We start from the raw sequence: 27,229 nt of genomic DNA on the forward strand, positions 1-27,229 counted from the left end.
TATTCTCACTATTCTGATACAAAATAGCTTTGTTTTTCCTAAGTAGTTTATCAATCTTCAGAAGCTGTATAAACTTGCATTTTGCCATTGATCATAACTGATGTGAAAGACAAAATTTAGGAGACAAATCATATCAGTCACTAGTACTAGAGTTTGCTCTACACTTCTGCACTAGTAATTTGAATCCCTGTGGTTAAGAGCTTGGACAAGCACCCACCTGGACTATCACACTAAATGACCCTGATATGTAAGAGTATCACGTCATAGTAAGAAAAACAGTCCACATGAAAAATGGTGGCTATATGCCGAAGCAGGGCAGTAATGAGGGCCCAGACATGCTCGGTATTCCTGCCCTACTATTTTGCTCAAAAATATTCTAATAGGCTTGAAGCATGTTTTTCTTATTCTACTCATCTGCTAGAATCTAAGAGATAAAAACAACATTACCTCTGCTTTCCTTCCCAGCCCAACTAATAAACCAGATACTTCAATACTGTCCTAGAGTATTACAGTGCCACTGCGACTGTGAGCTATACTGTTTCAGAGCACCTGTTCAGGTGGGGCATTTAAAACATACCGAGTTATTTACTATGTCCCCAAGGAATAAAATAGTAAAACAAAAGCACATACAAGTCCTTACCCATAGAGTATTCTCCTACAAGGTACTCTTTAACCTCTGACTTATTGCCGCTGTGAACTGTTTCCAGGGCACTGAACAGGGGTCTCCATCCTGACTGGATCTGGGTAGAACACATTTCCACCAACTCGCCTATAGAGGTGACCACCTGCAGACAGTGGAGGAAAGGTTGAAAGAATAAAACCAAAAACCAGAACTGATACATAGCTGAACCTGCAGAAGGACTAAGGATGGCTTTAAACCCATTTCTAGATTCACTCTGTTCCATCTAGATTTGAAAATGTAGGCTATTTTTTAGGTATATAATAGAAAGATGTATTTAACTGATTTAAAGGCAGGTGTACTTCTACTGAAGAACTGGTCTAAGAAAAAAACAGGCAAGTGACCAGGCGCCGAGTTCTGAAAACTGTGCTTCTGCAACTGTATTTAACCATTCTTTGAAGGCACTGTACTAATACCTGTTATGCTAGAATCTCAGGAAAAGAAATACTTTGGTGGGTGTGAGTATCACCTTTAGGTCTGTTTCTGAGGGAAGACCAAAATGAAGAACAGGGCCTCATATACACCACTCAGCAACTGCTTTACAGGAAAAAAAAAAAAAAAAAAAAAAAAAAAAGTAGGTTACACAGAACCAGAGCAACATGATGTCAGGGCTCTTTTCCAGTACAGAAAGATACCTGTACTCTACCACAGTACTAGCACAGGTTGGCAGAGTCCTTCTGATTCCTTTAAGATAATTAGGGGACACCATTTAAAAGGAATTTGGGAAAGAATCCCATGGACCAAGCGCGCTATGGAGACCATTCTTATGGGCACAGCAGGTTAGATACTGACGCCCTAATCAGGGTTGACTTGCCTGGTCCTGAACATCCTCGTCACATAGCTCTAGCTGCATGATACGCTCAAAGGGGCGGAAAAGCGACTCGTTAAAGTGAAAATGAGAAGGTTCACTCCAGTCTGTCAGCACTTCAGTGAGGATGTCGTGGATGAAGGAGACAGCTTTCCGAGACACGTGTCTTTCCTTATGACAGGCAGCCTGCAGGGAGAACATGAGTGTAAGACTTCACTCAAACAAAAAAATTGCTTTTAGTGAGACAATTTTAAGGAAGGCAAGCATTTCATGTCGCTGAACCCTGAAGATGGCTTCACCACTAATGTGACAGGGGACCCCACTGCAGTGAAAAAGGACTGCTACGGAAACAGATGACTGAGAATCTGCTTGCAGTCCTACAGATGCCTGAAGGTTTGATGAAAATTCAAGAAGCACAGAGGCTAAAAACAAACAATAAAAACCACAGAACAGATCTCATGTTAAGTGCTGTCTTTTGTTTCTACTATGTGACAATTTTTTTCCCTTCAAAAAAGTAGTTTCTGCATACACACACCATACTTGAAATATGCATGATCAAATACCACTTTTTATTTGGCTATTTATGAAAATTAAAAGTGATGAGAACCTGCTCACTTTGAAAGGGCTATTAAAAAATTGAGCACCAGTAAATCTGGACATAATGTTGCTTTATTTTTACCCACCATGCAGGTTATACTGAATTCCTTCACTCTCCCTGATGCTGCTCCTTCCCATTAATGCTCTCATCTTCACTGAAGTCAGCCACAAAGATTGCCCACCCCTGCCTTCTAAAAACATGGAAATTATTTGAGGAGTCTAAACTGGTTTGGGATCTTGAAAGGCTTAAAAGTGCTGAAAACATTAAAATAATTTAAAGTGGTCTCAAGCTGGCATCCAAAGACAAGTAAGACTTAAGTTTTGAAGATAAAGGGCTGTTAAAGCATACAACGAAATTATTCTCTGCAATTTCTACTTCACTTAGAGGTATTCCACTGAGACTCCCCAATGTCTGAACTCTGTTGTAAGATACTCCACACATTTTCTTGAGTCAATGAAATTAAGTGCTATGGCAATTTAGTGAATTGCTTGCACAGCTTAAACTTTCAACATACCTAGGCACATGACACCATGTGCCTCACTAATAGCAAGCAGGTACTGCACATTTATTAGCATCAATGTTACAAAGCAAAAAGCTCTGAGAAGTCAATACACCAGCATTTCACCAAATAAGACAGAAAGTTTGGTTGAGGAAAGGTCATTTCTTGTAACTGAAAAGCATAATGTGGCTACTACCGGCACGCCACTGACCAGAGTTCACAAAGAAGAAGTGGAAAGGGAAAAATGTAACCATCTTCTCAGTTGGGCTGGCTTTATGTGGACTTCTTGTGCATCCTTTTATAGACAGACTTGTTAGGATGCAGGCCTTGACTCAGAAAATAGATGGAGAACTTGCTTGTAAGGTCTTAGGGTGGTTTCATTTTTTTACCACAGACAAACAAGAAGTATCACATCACGAAAATCCAATGCACTGTGCCTGGACCTGGCCATTTCAGTTATTTATTTAGAAGTACAATCCTCAGCAGCAGTATCGCAAAAGATGACACAGTATATACAATACTGCAACAGGACTGAGACCAAATTTGACATTATGTTGAGGGTTAATATACGTTTTAAGAACTATCGAGCCTTCTCGAGCTATTTCAGCTCTGCCATCTCTTGCACCCATTCCCATTTTCTCCCCCACTCCTACCTCCACCAGGTGAGGTGCCACCAGGCTCCAGCAGCGCATGAGGTGGAGCAATGGGCGGGATTTACTCCTTACAATTCTGAGCATGGCATCACCAAGACGGAACAAGTGAAGTGCGCTTCTCCTGTCCTGAGTAGATTTTACTTCACCTACAAAGAAGTAAAAGTAAATAAATGAAAGCTAACAAACAGCTGCTCCCCTGTCTCTGGATGTCTAAAGAATTTAAATCTGGTTGGAAATTAATAGTACTCAGCTCGGAAGAAATCCTAGCTATGCCTGTGTAGGTAAAAGAACAAGAGATAGACCCAAGCTTTAAGAACAATGTACTAAAACCACTTCATTTTTTTTTAAGTGATAAATTTTTGGGGGAGCACTTTTAAAACATAAATAAATGGGAAGCTAATGCATTATAATTCAGTTATGGTGTCCAGTACAGGTAAGTGCAGACAAAATAAGCAAGGAGTTAAACAATTGTTATGGAGAACGAAAACAGTAGCTGCAAAAACCTTTGGTGACATCTACAGGAAAGAACATAAACTGCAAATTATTTAGCTTTGGCTTCCCTTTTGCATTTCTCACCAAGCAAAGGACGTGAAGCAGAGAATTTGAGAAAACGATCATCTGCTCATGAGACACTAATACTCTTTATTTGCTATTGAAAAGGATTATTTTTCCTTTCCTCTTACGACATTTGGAAACACATTTCATTGTCTCATTAAAATATGGGCACAACACTTTTATTAAAAAGATATATGTACAATTAATTGCTCTATGCTCTTTTAATAGAATTATTACTAACTACTGTTGATTTACTGCTACATATAAGATAACACGGTCACTATTTATTAAAGAAAGTGATCAGCGTTGAGGCCTGGAGACATGACGGAACAAAACATGAACAATTATGTTTCATATGGATGTAATGACAGACAGGGACAGGGGAATGTCCTCAGGGACATGGGAAAATGTCCTCAGGGACAGGGGAAAACAATTAAATTGGAGACATACACAAGATAAAATCCATGTCTGCCACAGAACAAACAACATTTTACAGGCTTTGTACTGTACGGTATATGCTCTACTTTTCTGGGGAAGAGCAAGCAAGACAATTCTTTACATTCTTCAGTTGTGTGTTTTGTTTGCTCACTTATTTTATGAACACATCTGAGGTTATCCAAAGTGTCAAATGCCTAAGCTACATCCACTGTCTTAGCTCCATATTCACCCTGAGTTTCCTTACCAGATCAGGTTCCAAAATGGAGCTGTGATTAACTATTGGTGGATAATTAACACCCCAAAGCCCAACAAGCAAATGAATGTCCTCTGAAGTGTTTCACAGCAGGTGCGGATGTAGTCCCTGTCCAAAAAAAAATCTCAACCTTTTCTAAAGACTCCTATAGAAAAATCTTATTAGATTGAATACTGTTTTACTTATACCTTGAAATTTCACTTGTAAAAATTAGAACTGTAAGAATACAAAGCAAATCCTGCAAGCAGTACAGTTATACACAAAACACAGAACGCTGGAAGGGATCTTTAGGCATTTTACCTGGCATTGCTAGGGAGTAATCAACTGTATCTGTGACTGAATGGAAAAGCTGGGCCTGAGAAGCCTTCTTGAGCTGGTAAAGAAAGCCTGCCAGTGCCATCAAGTTTAATTTGTCAACAGCATCTTCAAAGAGCCTGTGACAAAAAGAACAGAAACCAATTGAAAAATTCATGATACGGAGACTTAAATGTGCATATAAGAGGAAAACCCTTGTGTGTCAATAGCTTCAGTGTGTTGCCTCTGGCAAAACATGGGTTTATAAAGGATTTCTTCATTTATATTGTACTACAGAAAGACTTTGATACAAAAATATTAACTGGAGAGTGGGAAGCAGAGTGCTGTAGGACCAACCACAACCTTTCCAATATTCAACTGCAGCACTAAAACAACAACAAAAAAACACTTTTTCAATGAGTCACCAGTTCCCCATTATTTTATCTTAATGCCATAAGTAGTTCACGAACAGTGATTCAAAAATTGAGAATACGCTCAGTCCTCACAGTTTACATCATCACAGCTTCAGTGACTTTAGAGTTACAGCAGTTTTTTCCATCTGAAAAGCCCCTTACATGAAAACAAATTAATTTAAGTCTTAGACCTAAAGTGGCTGTATCTGAATTGCTATTTAGCAATATAAAGTTATTTTCAGCTTCAATGAACTCTTACAATTTAAGAGTTAAAATGCATACCCTTAAAGCAGTAAAATTTTGCTTAGAGAGCAGGTAGGTTTCCAGAGAGATCACAAAGAATTTCACATGGTACAGCCAGAAGTTGACTCAACTATGATTTCCTGCTACTGCTTTTCATGAAGAATTTTCTATTGTCCTGGGAAACTGGGGATTGAGTCCTAATGACGTCTGCACTAAAGGAACAAACCTGAGTCCTTAAAATATTACAGTACTGCTGTTATCTAATCCTTGGAACAAGGCTGGAATCATGAGCTTAGTGAATAAAAGGTACTGTCCATGCACAGAATCAAACTCCTACAAGCATATCAGTATGCATTAATTTTTCCTCTGAATTTACAAATAAATCCCTCCTATGTGGAGAGATCAATAGCACAAAATGTCAGCCAGATAGCTGACAAAAAAGGATATTAGAAACATGCAAAACCAGGAAGTTTTCAATTATATCCTTGGCTGCTAAATGAATGGCAGGAAGAGAAAAATAGAAGTCTGTGACACATCAGTCTGCAGACTGTGCTGTAGGGACATTTAACCTAGCCAGTCTGTGACCATGCATGGTGGCTTTCCCTCCTCCAGCACCTTGGGGCAGGCTGACAAGCTGTCCACATTGTCCTGACAGCTGCAGCTCTTTTCTGACCGACACTGGTCTTGACAACTACATTTTTGTCTGCTCTAAGGAGCAAAGACAATAGATGAATTTACATGCCAGTCTTCCACTCCCAGGATGCATGTGATATACTTGGCATATTCACTGTTTTGTGTGCACGGACATACTCAGCCCAGTGTTCCACAAAGCAGGGCAGGTACAGCAGAGGTGCAGAAAGGCAGGTATTTTAGGAACTGCTGGTAGTGACACACACGTAGCTCTCTTGTGAAACTCAACTGAAGCAGACATAAAAATCAGGCCCCAGTGCACCACAGAAAGGTCCATTTTGTCTTGTTCTGTGACTCTAGTCATGCTTTTACCTATCAGCTTGTGTGGAGAGTGTGAGAACAGCCTTGGCAGCACTGGTCCCACACAGCAGGCTGCCCCCACGGAAGTCGAAAGCTCTGCCCTTACTGCTCTCCTTGATGAGCTCCTGGATGGAAACTGGCTGAATAACAGGATTGCTGCTGAGGGTGGTCTCTTGCTCAGGCGACAGTTCCTGGGGGGACTCCCCCAGCTCTGAGTCTGGTTGCAGGCCTCCAGGTGCCTGCTGTGACTGGGTGATGGTAAGGGAGGGCTGCGAAGCACCATCACTGAAATGGGTGTGCTCCAGTGTGCTGATGTACTCACACACCCTGAGAACAAACAGGAGAAGAAAAAGATGGATAAACACCACAGAACAGCACCTCTCGTCTCCCTAGAATCAAAGGGCTCACTGAAGAAACACTTGGATCTATACTCCAGAAGGATAGCTCTCAGCCATACCCAATACAATCATAGATAACTTGTCTTCTTATATCCATTGGCCTCCCATGTTTCACAATAGCAAACAGCTTAGCTGAGGATTTTAGGTTCCTGGGTTCCTGGGTCTGCAACAGTTTTCTAGTAATGCTGAAATTTCTAAACATTGATTTGAAGTTTCTAAGCATTGATTTCATCTCTAAACAGTGGTGAAAAGAAGGTTTTTCTCTTACAGATACTAACAGTTAATTCACTCTGATACTGGTTATACAGAAGACTCCCAGAGTATGTAAAGTCTTTCATCTCAGCCTGGAACTTTCAGGCAACATGTTATAAACTCTTTTACTTCTGGGAAAGCTGCTGAGTACCTGAACACATGAGGCCAGCAGTCCTGATTATGGCTTCCCATCTCCAGGCCCACGTTAAGGACTGCATCCATACACAAAACATGAGCAGTGTGTAGGCAGACTCCCTGCACTTTCCCCATCTGCTCCAGTTTCTGCTCCACTTTCTGTTTCACTGCAGCATGAAAAATAAAAAGAACATTACCTTATCCAGCTTTTAAACAAACTTTTGTTTGGATATATGGTGCAGGTAATTGCATACGGTCTGAAAGCTACAAAAGAATGTGGATTTCAGACAAAAAAAAAAAACAACAAAAAAAAACAAAACAGAACGCCATTTCTTCTTCAGAAACATAGGGCAGTTTTAAAATGAAAATTCCATTTGGATTGATTTTATGAGCATGAAAAATCAGTCTGAGACTGACACTCCTCCACCCCCAAATTCACATCTTGTTGCCCACAGAACAGATGCAGCATTGCCAGCATATTACATGTTTCTCTTTGGAGCTGGCTGAATTTTTATTTATTATTACCAAAATTTTCTTTGCTACAGAAAAAAGCGTTTACCGATTTTACATCTATTTCCATATGAAATTCTCATCAAAGAGCTTTTGGTAATAGATACTCTGTCAAAGCAAAATTAATCCTGATCTGAACTTGCAAGCATTTGGGCCTCATTCTTTTTCATGAGAATCTCTGAAATTTTCATGTTGCATTGGAATTGGAACAAATTTTGAAGCTTTTTAAGCTTTCATAAAACAGATCTGTTGGCCTCTGGCCACCACTGCTGCCTCCTCTTTGCCTCAATGTGGCCTGGCCAGCTCGCTTCAGTTATATCAAGCAGAGTGATCCAAACACAGATTGTGCTCAGGCCTATTCAGTTTTGGTTTCTCTACTGAGTCACCAAATTAAAGTACCAAGCAGGGTCATTTGTGTAACACTATGTTTTGTTTTGTTTTTTTTCATTAGAAATCGGATGTTATCTTGTTTCCCACCAGGCACCAGAGACAACAATTGACTTTACTGACTTCCACTGTTATAGGGATGCAGAACTTTTTAGTTGTTTTATCTAACCTTTTTTTTTTTTTTCATTCCAACTTCATTTAACATGGTTTGAAAATTTTTAAATATTTCATGATGACAAAAGCAAGCAGGACGTACAGATAAGTCAGGGAGAAGGACAGAAGCTCAGCTTCTATTATCATACAACACATTATCAAACTGTTTCTCTGATGCTTTCTGGTTGTACCTGTATCACAATTTTTAGAAAGTGCAGGTTTCAAAATGCAGTTAGCCTTATCTGTTGTTTTACTGATTTCAGTTCTCTATAGGTACCAATCAGCATGACATAATGTTAAGAACTTTGGACAGCAGGACATGTATTGAAGCCTCTAGATTTACATCCTGTATGCTTACAAGTGAGTAATGCACAATAGTGATATCTCCTTCTGTTGTGCTTCTGTGTATAGCAAAGTACCTTCCAACTGCATCTCTGCAGGCAATATGAGATAAGGTGGATCACTTAATCACATTGTTACCTTGAGCTATAGCATCACTGGGCTCTTGGATTTCTTTTTCCTCTTTCTCTTCTTGGACACAGGAGGCAGCAGCCATTTGGGCAAGAGCAGATGCACAGTTAGCAGCAACACCTGCAAAGCAACAACACAATGTTTAACCAGCATTTCCTCCCCACCTCCATGCAGTCTGAACAACAGCTTGTGTCAAGGGAAAAATGGATGGACATGTCTATGCTGTAGGTCAGAGGGGCCCAACAGGAGTTCTATAGTCCAGGTTCCTTGATCATGCTAGACGAGAACAGGATGCTGCTTTTCTCTCTCCCAAATTCATTCAAGGAAACTTATCATCCTAACTTACATGCCTGCCATGACAACCCACATGCAGCAGTACCTAGAGCACAGCTCAGCCGGGCTGCCCTCCTCAGTCCATCCAGGCTCACACAGATGGAGTCCTTCTCCTTTTGGTTCTGCTCCTTGGCTCCTTCTGCTCCCAAGATGAATGCCAGCCCCTTGGAGCTGCCTGCCATGCGGCCAGTTAGCGGTGTGGACAAGGTGTCAATCATGTTCTTCCAACAGCCGATTAAGAGGTATCGGGCAAAAGCAACTCCTGGAGTGAGAAATGCATTACTACTACTACTGGAAAATGACTTAATAGCATCAGTGGTTAAAAAAAAAGAAGTCGTAATTGTTCTATGCAGACTGGACTGTCTATCTGATTCCTGTGTAGGATGTACTGACGTACTTCCCTCAACCCCTAAACTGTCCCTTTAGAACCCAATTTTCATAAGTTTATGGTATAAAACAACCCACCGTTGGTCAATATACTTGTACTTACAGTACAGTCTCAATACCTGCAACAACAGAATCATCTGCCTTCCGGTTTTGGGAAAGAGGAGATTGGGCTGAAGCAGATGCCATCAACTGGCCACCAATTGCACTGCTTCCCAAGCCATCGATGTCTGCCAGAACATAAAAAAAAAAAAAAAAAAAAAAAGATTACTATGCAACACAGAGATGACATAGAGAAAGCATCCTTACTGGTTCCTTGTTCAAGCAGGTTCTAGCGCTCCTGATTTCTCAGGTATGTCTTTTAGTTCCTCTTTTCTGGCAGCGTTATGAAGCCTTGCTATAAACATGAGCTGTGGCACCTTATGCTTTGCCCAGAATAACCAACCTTTTCTTGGAGAAGGGAAATGACCCACTCAACAGTCAACAGAACTCTTAGTAGAGAATTCATGGTATTTCTTACAGTTCAGAACCTCCTGCACCCTTAAATCTCTGTATTTCCAAGTATTTCAAGTCTTGCTAAATCCTGTAACTGTGTGTTCCTAGACACACTGAAATCCCATGTCCTATATGGGATTTTTAGTAGACCTATGTGGGTTCAGTCTCAAAAGAAACATAACCCTTTCTCCAACACAAAAAGATTATCTTTGTAACACAGAATTTAATATTAGGGGCATCACATTGATTTGCTTTCTAGAAATTCCATTCTCTCCCTTCTCCACACAATTCACAGCTATTTTTCTTCAGCTGCCAACTGACTATTTATCACTCAACTCGATATTTAAAGGCAACTCTGAGCTCAAAATGATAAGCAAAAACCTCTCAGAGCATTGTTCTTTGACGGCATTGCTCTTTGTTAATGAAGCCAGTGTTCTCCCTGCATACATTTTAATTACCTCATCATAATCATACAGTACATGATTTCAAACAGTGTATTTTATATCTCTACAGTATCATAGACATCTTGCTGCCTTTCAGCAGATCCCATTTAATTTTTTCTCCTCAAATGAAGCTAAGGATTGTTTTTCAGCACTTGTTAGAGGTGAGGCGGGTCTTCAGCTTCTTACTACTGCCATTTGGCATACCCCTGGCATAGCACAAATCTGAACCAAGGGGAGCCCAATCTTTGGAAGGCTTCCACGATCAGACTCCACTACCTACATTTGTATTGCACCACAGGCATACTGAAATGGCTTTGCTATGACATCAAGAAAACAGCAGCTTTATTGCTTGTCATTAACAGGTACCAAGCCTGAAGCTGAAAGAATTAAAAGAACTTTGATTCAGTGAACAAATCTACCCTTCCTGTCTCCATTATACTTCTAGGTTTTTTTTTGTTTTTTTTTTTTTTTTTAAACAACAGTATGTTACTTTCTAAAAGTAAGCAAAGTTTGTATTTTTTTACAGATAGGTTTTTAGGAGTATCAGTAGGTTACTGGATCCAGAAGTATGTAAAGAAGCATATTTCTTCCACAAAAAATGCCTGAAGTCTATCTGTACCTCTTGAAGTATCAGGCAGCCACCTTTCTGAGAAAATAACAAAACCATTTTTTTTTGGCTATATCCTGATCATTCATCTCAATTAGCAAACATTCCTCTGCAGGCAATAAAGAGGGGGTTCTGCTCATTTGGATCCTGATAATAACTGTGACTTTGGGACACTGCCATCACACAGATGGTATCGTACAAGTCAAGACAACAGGACATTCCAGTCTATTCAGCTTTTGATGACACTGGCCACAGCGAATCAAGACTACTATTAAGTTTCAGGGGTTTTGTTTGGTTTTAAACCCAGGCTCCAAAAGCTTTCTGCCTTTTACAGAACACGCACTCAGCCACAACTGGGTTTGATTCTTTCTTTACTTGTACTTGAGTGAAACGCCACATGTTGAATGATTACACACTGTTCTGTATGCAATGGAGTGAAGCAGTGTGTTATTGTAGCTTTAGATACACGTTTGGAAGTTATTCCCTGACATCAAAACATAATACTGACCAGTCAGCATGGTGATAAGTGGAAGGCTGTGCTCTTCGGGGCTTCCCCAGTATCCAGCTTCCCCCAGCATGTTCCTTTCTAGTACCTGGTGGTACAGCTCTTCAACCCAGGCCTGGGAAAACACCATCAACACTCCACTGGACTGGACCTGCTTCATGAACTCTTTCTGCAGACAACCATAAAAGCCAGATGTAAGACAACAGTAAGTCCTATAGCACTTCAGGCACTAGATTCCTATGCATAACATAATGCAGAAGTATAAATGAAGTTATACAAAAATAAGAATAAATCGAGAATTGCAATGTGTCTCTATGCTGAGAATGACATGAACGTGAATCTCATTGTACAGTGACATACATGAGGAGATTTCCTTTCTCCTACTGCACTTCATGCAAGATACAAATCATGATGACAGCTCTTGCACAGTGACAATGGTACGTGATGATCTTTCACTTTTTCCACAAGGTGGGGATAGGATCTCAACTCCAATAAAAATGAACTTGTGGCACCTAATGCTGCCTGTCCAGCAATCAGGCTCTTTTGCACTGAACATTCACCACAGATGACCTGGGGCCCAATTAGGTACATCTGAATTACTTTCAACAATACTTAGGTGTATTGTGCACAGGGCTGGCCCTAAAGAAAGTTCTGAGTTACTGATTTGCTCTTGAAGCTGCTGAAAAGCATACCAGAACTGATGGCGATGGTCAAAAACAGTTGTTTTAGTATTTCCTAGAAAATAAATTATCTTAAGTGGGAAATTCAGCAGGAATGGTGCTTTTTGACAGAATGTTTTGGTTTGTTCCATATGTTTGTTCTTTGGTTTTTGATTATTTTTTTTATTTCTAGGAAAATTCTGGAATGACTCACCTTCAACAGCTCAGTTGAAAAGCATAGATTCAAGTTTTAGAATGCCTGTAGCCTTCAAAACAATTTAACACAAAACAACAACAACAAAACCTGAGGAATCCCAGGTGTCACAAAAATTATCAGTTATATGAGTGAAACCTAATTATCTCACTCAAACTTCTCATGTCTTCATCTATGTAAACACAAAGCTAGTATTAAGCAAGAAATTTGTCATTATGCTCAAAAGGAGTTGCAGGATTAAGGTATGTCCCTTGACAGTGTGCACTAACAAAACTTGCTGCATTACCCGATGGTAATGAAGATTTGTTCTGCAGATGCAGTATCCATCAAAATGACTGTTACTGTAATGATCATCAGTAAGCAGCATCCCCCTGAATTTCAGGGAAGCTGTGTAATTCAGAGGCATGACATTTATCATGCAAGATTCGTAAGTAGCTTGGAGAATGCTTCATTTGCAATTATTATTTCTCCACTTAGCAAGCAGCATGAAGAACATTTATGTGTGGGCTGCTTTATGTGAAAGGAAACAAAATTGTTTTTTTTTCGAAACAGTTTTCCTGTATTCCATAACTCACCAGCAACACAGGGGCTTGGGTAGGCTTCTTCCTGTAGTAATCCGAGTTGGCCAATTTTAGGTTAAGCAGCAGAGTGTAATGCGAGACCATGTAGAGGCTGTCTGCATTCATCAGAGTCTGGAAGCTGAAATTTGGGTTTCCCTCAAATCCTGGTGAGTGCATCATACCTAACAAAAACACCATGTGAGCTCTCACATTTAACAGAGATTTTGCCTGGAAAAAAAAAAATCAGAAACTAACCCTAGCATTTCAGCAGCAACAGATTCCTAGAATAGTTAATGAATCATCAGTAGAAGTGACTCTATAAAATGAACTAGAGTAGGGAGTAGAAAACCAAATAGTCCATCTAGAATGCAGTGCTGCAAGAGAAACTGAACACTCCAGTCACAGTCCAGCAAAGCAGCAACAAGCTTCATTTGAAAGACACGAGTAGTCATCAGGATGACTGCCAAGGGCAGGATGTATCTACAACGCTAAACAGAAAGGTGAGCTGGGAAGGGAGGGAGGCAAAGCCTGTGTACTTACAGGAAACTGAGCATACATTGCACCAAATGGTGCTAATGAGGGACAAAGCTCGTTTAACTTCCCAGCAAATTGCTATCAGATAAATGAGTTATTGGATGGGGCTGGAGTGCTCAGTACCTTGCAGGATCAGGCCGTAATCACCATCCTTTCCATGGCCTAGAGGTACGTGGACAAATATTTGGGGTCAAGCTGGCTGGGACTTGTTACAACTCCAAGCCCTGCTTAGTTCATACAAGACCTGCTTTCTAGACAGCTGAGCACTTGCAGCTTTGTCAGACCCAAAAGCCATCATCTGAAAGTGCTCAGTACTCCTGAAAACACTATTTGTATGAAACTACACCCTACAGCCAGGCCCAGTGGTTCAATGCCTTCTTCCCAGGTGGAATGGGCAGCACATACATTTTCCTCAGAGTTAGCTGACCTACTGGTAGAAAAAAATAAATGGAGTATGAGAGATACTTAATCAAATCCCTGTGATCTGTCGTTTGAGACATGAAAAATCCAGAAATATTTGACTCCCTCCCTCCATGAACCACGGTATTTCATGGTTTTCACAACAACTGTGAAATCCATTCATATAACACCAATTAGGGAAAATTAAGAAGTAAGCTTTATCCTAGTGGAACATTTGAAATGAAATAAAAACAAAACAAAGAAACAGCTTCCAAGGTTAGTTACATGATGAAGCAAAGCTGTGTCATTTGGTAGCTGCTGAAGTGGTTTATTGTGAACATACTCCTCCCACCACAAAGCTCATGCCTGTTCTTAGACAAAATACAACAAACCATTAACATTAAGAAAAAAAATCCACACACAGAAAAGAAGCAAATGTTTTTCTTGCCTCGTGAGGGTTTGAAAGCTCTGTGCTGCTGCCTTCTCGGACTTTCCACTGACGTCACTTTGGGGGCGTGGATAAGGTGAATAACTGTTTGAGGGCGGATTTAGAGAGAGAGTAACTGTTCCAGGGTGGGTCCAAAAAATGAACAACTCTTTCAAGGGAGCAACCTTTGTGGAAGAGGGGTGAGAGGGCTGGCCACACACTACATCCACACGGACCTCCGTGCGTTTGCGGTAGGTTTCTTGTGGTGAATGTTAACGGAGAATCTTTGCCTAGTCCCAAAATCACAACCTGGTACTTCAAAGGAAGCCTAGTTCCAGTGACCCCACCACACTGAGGTTAAAGATGCTTTTTAACACATTGCTGGGTGGAGGATCATGATAGAGATGTAGCTAGACTATGCTGTTTTGATGTCTGATATCTCTTAACTAGGTAGCTTAGGGACTACAATCACCTACAGTAAAAAAAAAAAAAAATCAAGGTAGAGAGGTATACATAAGAAAACGTGGGCCAATTGCTTAAAAAAAGCCCACCTGTGTACACTTGCACATAAAAGTGGCTAGTACCAATAAGGTATGTCTTTGAGCACCCAGAAGTGTTTGTAAAAAATTAGAGCCCTAACTCCCTCTGAAATACTGGAGAACAACCAGTTACATTCGACAGAAGCTCAGCTCACAACGGGAGAGGATCAGCTGATGGGTAAACTTGCACTAATGCTTAACAACATAAAAACCTTGCCACTAAAAGCTAGGGAATCAAAACTGAAACAAGACGCTAAAGTATTTGCTATGACTATTAACGCAATGGCACACAATTATTAGAAGTAATTCCTTGATACTGCAATTCATGGGAATAGTTACGTCTGAATTAAGATGATACCGATCATCAAGTTTAATTATAAAAATCTGCAGGCCACAGCAAACAGTGAGGTTAGCACACTGTATTAAAGGAGACAGCTCACTTACATTGCCAAGGTCAAAGGGGGTCCACATAAAATGCAAAGAGTATTTTGTGCAAATCAAGACAATATTGAGAATTTTTAGATATTGCAGTATAGACATCACATTCCAGTGTCACTAAGGGATTTTTTAGCATTGGTTTTATCTAGCAACAAGTAAGGGGGAGCTTTCTAAGGAAAGATTATAACCAGCTGAAAACGGCTTTTAACCAACTGACTTGCAAATCTTACTTTTAACTCTCTTTAGCTTACTTCACTTTTTCCATGCTTACATTCCTGTGCCAATGCCTCAAATTCCTACCTCCTTTCACTGTGTTTCAGACCTATGAAAATACATTACAATAATATTTAAGCACCTAGCTTGTAGGAAAGACTACTAAATTGTGTACTAATTGATTTCCCCTGAAATAGAAAAAAACCTGATGAATGAATCAAAGCAGCTAAGTAAGGACTCAGAAACATAAAAATATTTCTTTCTGTCCTATATGGTCCCAGAACTGCACCTGTCTCTTATTCTCAACTTGGACTTCAACTGCTACTCATATTTCCTAATGCATTCTTCAGGAATTATACATGAATATACATTGTCCATAAAAGTAGTAGAACCATTTTTTTTTTATATTCATCACTTAATTTGTGTGTTGAATTTCTGGTGCTAATGAGGAAGCCCTGAGGTAAGTACTCCCTGAAGGAGTACTGATGAACTTTTGCTTAAAAGGATTGTTTCAGCTGGACTGGGTCTCATGGGCCAGGCTTCTGGCTGAAACATGAACTGCACAGATCTTGTGAGAGTTCAAAAGTATCCCTCTTACACAGGGAAAATGCTAAGATACATCACATAGCTGTACAAACAGCGGTAACTTATTGTATTTGTTGGTGATACCTTGCTGAGTGATAACCTTGTCCATTACTTCACCAAGTCAGACTAGAAACATGGTGCACATTTTTAAATACAGGGTTAGCCACGTGGCTGCCTTTCTTAGGAATGCAAAGGGCTTTCCTCAACTCAATGGCCTAAGCCCATGACTAGGTATCTTTTTAAGAGAGAAACCAGAAATTATGGATTTAATGCAGAAATGGAGTAATATCCTTATATCTTTGTCACTGTATTATTCATACTGAATGATAACTGAAGTTGCATTTAGCCTTAAAATCTGGAAATCTGCTAGGTCTCCCTCTCCCAACACTTTAAAATCTTCTAAAGGGATTTCACAGACAAAAGGTTAAGAGAAAATAAGTTGTATACTCAATTACACAGGAGCTAACAGGCAAACAGAAATTAGAGCAAGAGTTCTAGTCCTCATCTTTTGCCACAACCTCACTATTTTACAGGAAAAATAAATTCTTTGTGACAGGAAGGATGCTTCTGAACACTTCAATTAAGAATGCGATTAATATTAACGTCCCTTTTAAGATACCTCCTTTCTGTGATATAAAAAGGCTACTGTGTTTCTTACAAATGCCAGTTACTATCTTCCTGACTTAGGGCTTATTTGGGCAGCATTTAAACAGAAAATCAGGAATATCAGATTATTTGTGTGGTGCTATCAACACATTCACCCAGCTTCGTATCTAAATTATGCTGTATGATGATGGAAGGCATCCCTTCTGACTCTGTATCAGTAATGTGTGTGAGAGCACAAATGAATGAAGCAATGATTAGGAGAGGAGTGATGGAAAAGGCAGTTGTGGTGAATTAAGAAACAGAGAAATATATTTTAATGAACATTTCCACCTTGGCCACTGTCAGGAAAAAGAAACCTTTCTGAAAACATGTATATTTGTACACATCTCAAATATACTATCAACACGACAAACTTGCCTTTGCATTAGCCCTTTTTTGTTTGATTGACCAAGTTAAGATCCCAAAGAATCTAACCCTGAAAGAAGAGCAATTATTTCATCTCTTGAAACTATTTTTCACTGGGAATGAGCTTTGAGCTTCAGATTTTCAGCATAAAATAACAGCATGAAATAAGAGAGAAAAGGAGGAGTTGTTCCTCTTCTTTTATTCTTTCAATAGCTTACTGTTGTGGGATTCTTACCATCTTCTTTGCATGGCTTACTAACAGTAATGAAGTAATATATTAAGCTACTTGAACCCCTTTCAAAACGGGTGATGGTCCTCCCCGTACCCCCAATTTTCAGGCTAATGGGCAACCCCAACTTCTCCCTAAGGACAGCACATGCAAATTTTGTCAAAAGATCTTCACAAACCTGTGAAGAGGTATCTCACTACAGAAAATTTGATTTTTCAATCAACTGAGGACATAATCCAGAGTCTTCTAAGAGTGGATTGACCTCCCTTTGAACCATCATCTGCATATTCAATTTTTCTTGCCCTAAATGAAATATGCTGTTGTAGACGAATGTGCTTTGTAGAGCACAAACCACATTATTCTGAATATGTTCTCTGAAGATGTACTCCTACAAGAGAATCTGTGTACTGTGCTGTTACAGTGTGCATATTGGTTAGACAGTAAATATTTGCTTGCAAACCTGAGCAGAAAGTTGAAGAGAAGCTCTGCAGTGCTCCATCTACCTCCTCTATGCTGGGGAGAGCTATAAGCCGAGGAAGAAGAGCTTCAAGTGACTGGATGAACAGCCGTGCACTGTGCTGGTCTGCTTCCTGGTTTTTCAGCAATTTCAGAGAGAGAGCAGCACTACGTAAGGACTTGTGACCTGGACAGTCCCGTGGTGTCTGCTCCTCATCGGCCAGGGAGCAATTGTCAGAGCCTATGTCCGAAACATCTGACCGGCCAGAGTCCTTCTCTGCTGCCATGGAGTACTGATCGCATGAATCAAACTCAGTCCTAGAAAGATCCTGCTCATCAACACTGAAGTTACTTTCACTGTATCTGGATCCATAGGACCGGGTCTTGCAGTCCACTGATAAGAAGTTAGTTATATCTGGATAGACTATGGTGTGGCTTCTCTGAACAACATCTGGCTGGTCAATGGTTTCTGACTCTGGTTCTCTATAATGAATCTCTTTGCTTTCACGTCCAGCTGGAGATGACAGCGAGTTTTTCTGACTTTCTGGATTATCCTCCGGAGTTGTCTGTCCCATATCCCCTTCCAAAGTGGTCTGACCTGTGTCTGTGGTAACACTAATGCTAATATCAGGACTCTTCTCATTTCCTGATTCCCAGGTAGGATTTTCAGAGGACAGGATGCGCCTCTGCCACCGAAAGTCAGCATCATTGATCTCCATGGAGTCCCTGCTTGCCTCGGTCCCATCCTTCAGTTCTTCTTGGCGCCGTAGGAGCAGATGGACCTGCTCCTCGCTAAGACCCCTGCCTTGGCTTAGCTCATCCAGTGCTCCAAGTAGGGCAAATACGCACGACACTGAAGCATAACATGCTTCAATACCACCCTTGATGCATGCTTCTGTCATCCCATCCATGATACTGTAATTAAAACAAAGAGTTTTTCTAAGGGATGCAGCATATATAGTAAGCTCATTGCAGTCATCCAACATCATCCCTCAAAAAAAAAAAAAAAAAAAAGAATTTAAATTATCCTGTAAGACTACTTTTGAGGAAGATAACTAGTACTACACCAATAATTACATCTCCCAGGTGGACATGGCCATTCTGTAAAGGGACTGACAACCAAAGAAATAGTTACTATAAATTTGTACCAGCATGTACAGAGTATTTTCCCTTACAGACAAGCCCTTACACTGGAAAAACAAAAACACCCAATTGAAGCTAAATATAAAGCCATCTGTGTCTTGAAAATTATCTTATTGACAGGATATATTCTTTATAAGGACTGAGAATACTTTTTGCCCAATCTGACATTTAAACTTGGATCAACTTTTTTGACCTCAGTACTTCCAAGTAAGCATGATTACTTCATTGAAAGGTTACCACCCAATACCAAGAGTTAAACAATTTATTACACTGTATTCTGGTAAACTCAAGGTGGATACCTTTACAAACAGGCCCAGACTCACTTCAAACCAGTGAAAGCTTTACTCATCTCATATTTTCACAGCTTATTTAACCCTGGCTAATTTTTGGATATGCTTCAGAAAGTACAACTGTTTAACTGTCATGTGTGCACACGTTTAAGAGAGAAGAGGCTAAAAGAGGAAACAAAGCATACAGCTTGAGAAGATCCAGATGGGACTTCCTTTTAGAAATAGACCTCTTCCTGGACTCTGACTCAGAAGAGCAGGGCCCTGCCAAATCACAAAGCCTCCGAGGACTGCCAAGTATCTGAAAGGAAATAAAGCAGAAGTTACTAGAAGGTGATTTAAGCATTTTTTAAATATAATGAGTCATAATTCTGTCAAGTCCTGGAACCTGAAGTAGCAGTACAGTAAATTCTCCCAGCAAAGGAAAACAGCACACTCATGTTCAATATATTAAAGGTATCCTTCCTCTTTTTAAAAAGAGAAATACAGATAGAGAAAAACAGCATATGCAACATGAATCACACACAAAATGTTCTCCAGTGCTTTACATTTTTGACTGAGTATGTTTCAACTGAACTGCACACAAGACATTCTATATGCCTGAATACAGAGCAAGTATCTTGCATTATTTTATATACTTAAGAGAGCCTTGCTTTTCAGTCATCCAGTTATAAAATGGTAGTCATTCCTTCTGACCCAACCATGCTGGGTGGCAAGTCCTGTTAATGCCAACCAGGACGTACAGGGAGAGAGCACGTTAATGAGCAGAAAGAGACAACATATCCTGCAGAGAAAAAACATTAGCTAATATTTTCCTAAAACTTCCTGAAAATGTAATGCAGATTGTCATGTTGCTATTGTTTAAAATTAGAGGAAAGCAACTGCCAGAATGACTGTGAGTTTAGACAGCAACCCAGTGGGTGGCTGTGTGGTGTTAGGAGAGATCTTCAGTTGCAGAACAGCTAGAGCAAAAATCTAAAAAAGACTGCTGTTCATCAAATTATGTAAGCTGCTTTGCATTCCACAACATGAGAAAAATGCTGCCCATGTGAAATGGAAAAGCCCAGGATTTCAGCTGCTGCTCAGAGAGGTCTCACACATGCTGTCACAGATACTGGGTGACAGGCCAGAACGACTGGTCTTGGCATGGCCACTTGAGACATTCCAGCTATCGTAATACAGCTCAAGGAAACAGCATTTCAAAAACCTGACACATAATCAAAGCATGTGTTCAACTTAATGTCCAGAATACTATACGGTGAGGATGAGTGTCTCCTTCTAGAGGGAGCAGAGAGTGGGGAAAGATGCCAAAGAAGTTGAGAACAGGATCACTACACTGTATCTCATCCAAAAGAGCAGTCATGACTCAGTGATAAGACCTCCTCCATGCAGTACCACAGCATGAACACTGACAGAGTTGCCATAGCAGCTTGCATTATGGAGACAAATATAGCTGTTATGATTTGTAAAACTAAAAATATATGTCAGAGTGGCTTTGACGTAACAGCTGTGCTCAGAAAGGGCAAATTCAACATCCCTAGTGCTAAAGTATGGAATGGACAGGTATGCACATCTCACCAACATTTACCGTTACACAAACATTTTGCTTCATTTGCCTGGATTTGCACCTGCGATTTTCCTACCTCTTTCATAATTTTGATGGCTTCTACTCGGTGCTGAGGTGGTGGGTAAAGCAGTATGCGGTGATACAGAGACTGCAGTACTGGCTTCATGGATTCCACTGACCCCACCAGGCGAACCAGCTCGGCTGCAATGTAGTAGATGGTCCGTGCAACAGGCCCGCTAAGGGCAGGTGCTGTGGATGAACAGCCCGAACCCCGGCCGTGATCAGAGACACCTGAGGAAGGCGAATCTGCCTCGAGACAGATGCTGCTATGGGCAGAGGTGATGGTTTTGTCGTGGATTGGATTTCCCAGGATTACTACTAAGGCTGGACACAGTTGCTTCCTGAGAAAAAGAGAAAAAGCAGCAGATGGTAACTGTAAAAAAACCTCACAGGAACAGACTGAAAATAACCCACAGTTAAATGAGATACACACTCTTGTTTTAATGATCAGTCAACAGCAGTGGTTAGATTGAATAACAAACTGTGCCAGGCTCTTTTAAGCTCCCGAGCATCAGCATACTAGTATGTATGGAAATACTTTTGGGTGCTTTATAAACACGATAATGATTTTGCAAGGTCATAACTGCACCATGCTGTCCTTCACAGGATAGAGTACCTGCCTCTTTAATTGTCTGCAACCTACCTCAAGGTAGGAACGCTAGTTTTCTGCTGCCAAGTGTATTTTCTTCTGTCCAATTGGGAACTTAAAAAAAAAAATCTGACCAAATGAAACACAATCTCTGTTAACTAGAAGGCTTTATGTTCCATAACTGACCTGAACATGCAAGTATTTTAGTAAGCACCCTTACTTGTGAGCCTCTGTTTTGATGGCTTTTGAGAACATGGACTTTTTTTTTTGAGAACATGGCTTTTTGAGAACTGGAGGACTAAGGAGAATCTCCATCCTTTACTGGATGCAGGGGAAAACTTAGTTACAAGAGATGAGGAAAAGGTGGAGGTGCTTAATGCCTTCTTCGCCTCAGTCTTTAGCGGCAATACCGGTTGTTCTCTGGATACCCAGTACCCTGAGCTGGTGGAAGGGTATGGGGAGAGAGATGTGGCCCTCACTACCCATGAAGAAATGGTTGGTGACCTGGTACGGCACTTGGATGTGCACAAGTCGATGGGGCCGGATGGGATCCACCCAAGGGTACTGAGGGAACTGGCAGAGGAGCTGGCCAAGCCGCTTTCCATCATTTATCAGCAGTCCTGGCTATCGGGGGAGGTCCCAGTTGACTGGCGGCTAGCAAAAGTGACGCCCATCTACAAGAAGGGCCGGAGGGTAGACCCGGGGAACTACAGGCCTGTCAGTTTGACCTCAGTACCAGGGAAGCTCATGGAGCAGATCCTCTTGGGAGTCATCATGCGGCACTTGAAGGGCAAGCAGGCGATCAGGCCCAGTCAGCATGGGTTTATGAAGGGCAGGTCCTGCTTGACGAACCTGATCTCCTTCTATGACAAAGTGACGCGCTGGGTGGATGAGGGAAAGGCTGTGGATGTGGTCTACCTTGACTTCAGCAAGGCTTTTGACACCGTTTCCCACAGCATTCTCCTCAAGAAACTGGCTGCTCTTGGCTTGGACTGGCGCACGCTTCGTTGGGTTAGAAACTGGCTGGATAGCCGGGCCCAAAGAGTTGTGGTAAATGGAGTCAAATCCAGTTGGAGGCCGGTCACTAGTGGCGTTCCCCAGGGCTCGGTGCTGGGGCCGGTCCTCTTTAACATCTTCATCAATGATCTGGACGAGGGCATTGAGTGCACCCTCAGTAAGTTTGCAGATGACACCAAGTTAGGTACGTGTGTCGATGTGCTCGAGGGTAGGAAGGCTCTGCAGGAGGATCTGGAGAGGCTGGACCGATGGGCTCGAGGGTAGGAAGGCTCTGCAGGAGGATCTGGAGAGGCTGGACCGATGGGCCGAGGTCAACTGCATGAAGTTCAACAAGGCCAAGTGCCGGGTCCTGCACCTGGGGCGCAATAAACCCCAAGCAGAGCTACAGGCTGGGAGATGAGTGGTTGGAGAGCTGCCAGGCAGAGAAGGACCTGGGAGTGATAGTGGACAGTCGGCTGAATATGAGCCAGCAGTGTGCTCAGGTGGCCAAGAAGGCCAACAGCATCCTGGCCTGTATAAGAAACAGTGTGGCCAGCAGGGCCAGGGAGGTGATCGTCCCCCTGTACTCGGCTCTGGTGAGGCCGTACCTTGAGTACTGTGTTCAGTTTTGGGCCCCTCGCTACAAGAAGGACATGGAGGTGCTCGAGCGAGTCCAGAGAAGGGCTATGAAGCTGGTGAGGGGCCTGGAGAACAAGTCTTACGAGGAGCGGCTGAGGGAGCTGGGATTGTTCAGCCTGGAGAAAAGGAGGCTCAGGGGTGACCTTATCGCTCTCTACAGGTACCTCAAGGGAGGCTGTAGCAAGGTGGGGGTTGGTCTGTTCTCCCACGTGCCTGGTGACAGGACGAGGGGGAATGGGCTAAAGTTGCGCCAGGGGAGTTTTAGGTTGGATGTTAGGAAGAACTTCTTTACCAAAAGGGTTGTTAGACATTGGAACAGGCTGCCCAGGGAAGTGGTGGAGTCACCATCCCTGGAGGTCTTTAAAAGACGTTTAGATGTAGAGCTTAGGGATATGGTTTAGTGGGGACTGTTAGTGTTAGGTCAGAGGTTGGACTTGATGATCTTGAGGTCTCTTCCAACCTAGAAATTCTGTGATTCTGTAACATAATTAAAGCCCTCTACAGAAACTCAAAGTGTGCACTGTAACTCCTCGCATGCCACTGACCACACCACCCTTCCTTAAACTGTCTTTCTGTGGGAACACTCAAGTGATTCCACACCAGCAGACCAATTCTCCTCACCAACACGGTGGAACCAGAGCCAAAATCAACTCAGCACTTTGCTCAATTAGCTGTTATTTCAGCTTTGCCCTCATGCACTCGGCATTTTACTTTAATGCCCTAATTTGAAAATCCAAGTGCTGTATCAGAATGCAATCCTGAACCCAATTTTCACCCACATGCCTCAGAGGTTGTTCACCTGGCACCTACAGCAAGCACTCAATGACAAGTAATGCTTCACCATAAAAAGAAACACATCTGCATAGGTACGTACATCTTATTTCCCAAGATTTTCATGCTGCTCAGAACTTTCATTGCTTCTCTTAAAGTGCTTGCTAAAACAGCTTGGCCTCCTGAAGTTACAGTAAGAAAACCAGTTTCTGATCAGACATCAGATATCCCATGTCTTAATGGGATATCTGCATAATCCATTTCTTTAAAATGTACCCAATTAGGTACATTTTGGAATATATTAATACACTCCTTAAGAAAGGTACCTGTCTCAGAGGAGGCATAAGCACAGATTGCTTAAAAAGACCTAACCCTCATGGCTTGTCCTCATGATAAGCATGTACGAATACAAATACCTGCAGTGATCTGCAGTGTAAACCAGATCATCAAAATAACAAATTTAAAATAAAACAGGAGGTGTTTTGGGGATGGCCCCACAGACAGTCACATTAGCATAAACAAATGTTGAGTGAAATTCATGAACAGAACCTTCTGAAATGGGCTTGCCATGAAAGAGAGAATGCTGCTGTTACATCGGAGCTCCCGGAGGCTTCAGGACAGGGTCCCCATGCAAGGTCAACAGAGAGTTCTGCTCACATCTGGTGATTTACTACAGGTTTGTTTGTATGGGTGGTGTTGGGGAAAGGCCCTTTTATACTTATAAACTGAGTATTTGTATTACTCTTCAGATCTACTCACCATATTAGATCAGTGAATCCTTTGTGCTGGTGCATGCTTGGAGAGGAGCTATTTAACATGGAGAGGATGCACTCCAAATAAAGAAGCTGAAGCTGCCGATTGTCACTGGCAAAGAGAAAATACACCATTCATGTCACATTGAAACAAAGACTATTTCATTTAAAGTAACTACATTAGTTCACTTGACAATTATACCTCAATTTATAGCAGTGATTTATTTTGCTTCTTTCTATGGACTTAGAATGGTGTGATCACCTTTATCACCCTGTTTATTATGTACTGATCATTTGCAGCAATCTATTATTTTTTGTACTTAATGTAAAGAAAATAGATTTAAATCATCAAATTCAGAGTGAATAACAAGAAATCTATGTGACGGAAGATGAGAAAATTCACAATAATTTTTCAAATTCAATCTGAAATCTTGAGGTAGAAGGAGCCCTTAAGCAGAGGAAAAGGAGACAACCAGAAGATGTTGGAATATTAGACAGCTTCTTCAGGTAATTCGAAAGCCATTTAGGCTGTTCTCTTCTGGTTATTTTTTCTGTTTTCTTGATGACAACCAATAATGGTCACAAGTCAATGTTCATAGACAGAAAGTTACATGATCACATGGCCACCTTTCAGGGCCTTGTCAGTTATTCCGTATAAATTAAACACAAAGTGAGCTTCAAGAGGAAGAGTGTGAAAGATCCTGTGGTCATTTGAAATCAATGTGCTTGCAATGTGCAATGTGCTTGTACCTATTCTCAGAATTAGCTGCAGGATTCAGGAGACAAACAAAGCTGAGGTCTGCCATATGAAGGTAGCTTCCCCTGCCAATTGCACTCACATTTTCATTTCCATTTCTAAAAAGAAATGCTCCTCTCCATGCTTTTTTGGTCCAAGACGAGAGCTGGAGGAATGTATTTTATGATGTACGATAGGTAAAAAAAGGTGTAAAGTATGGATTTATCTTAAATGAAATTAAGGAATGAGAAATGTCTGCTTTCTGTCACTGTCTGTCTCAATGCCTTCTGTTCACCTCGATGAATTTTCATCCAAGTAGAACAGTGTCCATTTCACATTCCATATCAAAAATAATAAATCCTGAAGTTGAAGCTAGATTTCTAACTCTGTGCTACGGAGGGCTTAAAACTGCTGGCTGTTATCTTTTCTTGAGGTGATAGCCTTTTCTTCACAACAGTCCATACCTATCCGCACAGACGCATGTATTTTAGTTACAATTGCCTTCTTTCCTGACAGCTTTTTTTACAATATATCTTAATGCATATTATCAACGTCTTTCAATTGATATTTGCTTGAGCATGCACAGGGCATCCTACATTCCTGATTGCTTTGATCCCTCTTACTACCAAAATGTTGTGGTAAGAAATTAATATTGCACTACTGCACAACTCAGTGTAGCTAATAGGACTACATCACTGCTGCCGCGTATTTCAGAATCACCAGTGGTCCTGTGACAAATTTCAGCTCCCTGAATAATTTCTCATCACTCATACTGTGCCTTCCACAAAAAAAAATAAAAATAAAAAATGTAATAAGCTTGAAATTTAGAAGAGAGAATTAAAGTATTCTTCAGACTAAGAAACTAGAACAGGCTGGAGAGTATCAAAACTTAACTTCACTGACCCAGAGGTTAGAAAGGAGTATTAGCTGCTGCCAGCTAGGTCTTTTGAAGGAGGTACCGAAATTGGCCTTGAAAGAAATGAAGGCTTTTCATTCATGAAGTTAGCTCTTTAACAAGCCTCATTAAATTTATTTCCCTCAGATTTGGTCAGAATCCTTCACTGTACTTTACTCATAGAAATGCTAACAGTCTAGGTACAAGTATGAAGTAAATCATGGATGAGTTTTTGTAAGTCCTATGAATTTCTTATTGAGCTTTAACAACATGTCTGAATCAGTTCTAATTTAGTACAGTTTTGTGAGGAGAGTTTTGCAATCCGCAGGTAACTTTTTAAAAGACTTTGGTGATTTTGACATATAACGTCAGTCAGTTCAGTTTTGTTATTGCACATAAAGTAATTCAAAGTTATTATCATTTGGTGGACAATACTTACCAGATGATAGATGTTTACAGCTACACATTTAGGCAAAATTACAGTTTGATACAAAGAATGAATCTTTCAGCTGTTTTTGTCATTATTTTTAGCTACACACTTTTGAAGATTTCATTTTATTGCCATGTAACTATGTACACAACTTAAAAAAAAAGTTCCTTTGGAAGATTCAGAAACACGCTTTCGCTTTCCCAAATGCCGATACCAATTAAATAGTGCTAAGTGAGGCACTTGTCCCTTTCAAATCATGCTGTAATTAGATAGGCTTATGGGAGAAAAGTCTAGAGAAGAATAGCACACAAAGGTGTTTGTACAGACTTCAGCTCAAGTAGTTCCTAAGCCAACATTCTCCTGAAAAAGGTAAATAAAATAAAAAGAAGCCTCAGCATACGCTTATTCTTTATTTTTCTCCTCTCCCTGAAATCCTCACAGGCTGCTTTCAGAGACATACAGAGCCTGGTGGTCCAACCAAGGAGACAGCGTGATGCTAAATGTAAAATAGTTTTAGATCACTTTTTCACTAGCACTCAGATCATATTCTTTGCAAAGTTAGTTTTATTTTACTGACATAGAAACAATGTATGAACTTGTTTTT

General features: G+C 40.9%; 1 protein-coding gene across 4 annotated transcripts in view; it reads right to left on the minus strand.

Moving 5' to 3' along the window:
• ARFGEF3 (ARFGEF family member 3) overlaps positions 1–27,229 on the minus strand; it is a 93,195-nt gene that overhangs the window by 22,587 nt on the left and 43,379 nt on the right. For 3 of the 4 annotated variants that reach the window (XM_035323283.1, XM_035323282.1, XM_035323280.1), the window contains 16 exons: positions 24,572–24,676; positions 20,834–21,158; positions 19,379–19,491; positions 17,765–18,675; positions 14,311–14,394; positions 12,945–13,111; positions 11,500–11,665; positions 9,569–9,676; positions 9,109–9,324; positions 8,739–8,849; positions 7,225–7,375; positions 6,436–6,750; positions 4,784–4,917; positions 3,238–3,383; positions 1,494–1,673; positions 641–785 (listed from right to left, as the gene is read on the minus strand). In XM_035323283.1, coding sequence (XP_035179174.1) covers positions 641–785; positions 1,494–1,673; positions 3,238–3,383; positions 4,784–4,917; positions 6,436–6,750; positions 7,225–7,375; positions 8,739–8,849; positions 9,109–9,324; positions 9,569–9,676; positions 11,500–11,665; positions 12,945–13,111; positions 14,311–14,394; positions 17,765–18,675; positions 19,379–19,491; positions 20,834–21,158; positions 24,572–24,676 — 3,377 coding nt within the window. The remainder of the gene's footprint in view (positions 1–640; positions 786–1,493; positions 1,674–3,237; positions 3,384–4,783; positions 4,918–6,435; positions 6,751–7,224; positions 7,376–8,738; positions 8,850–9,108; positions 9,325–9,568; positions 9,677–11,499; positions 11,666–12,944; positions 13,112–14,310; positions 14,395–17,764; positions 18,676–19,378; positions 19,492–20,833; positions 21,159–24,571; positions 24,677–27,229) is intronic. The other variant, XM_035323284.1, reaches the window with a different exon arrangement.

This window comes from Oxyura jamaicensis, chromosome 3, assembly GCF_011077185.1.
Source record: "Oxyura jamaicensis isolate SHBP4307 breed ruddy duck chromosome 3, BPBGC_Ojam_1.0, whole genome shotgun sequence".
NCBI classification, from domain to species: domain Eukaryota; kingdom Metazoa; phylum Chordata; class Aves; order Anseriformes; family Anatidae; genus Oxyura; species Oxyura jamaicensis.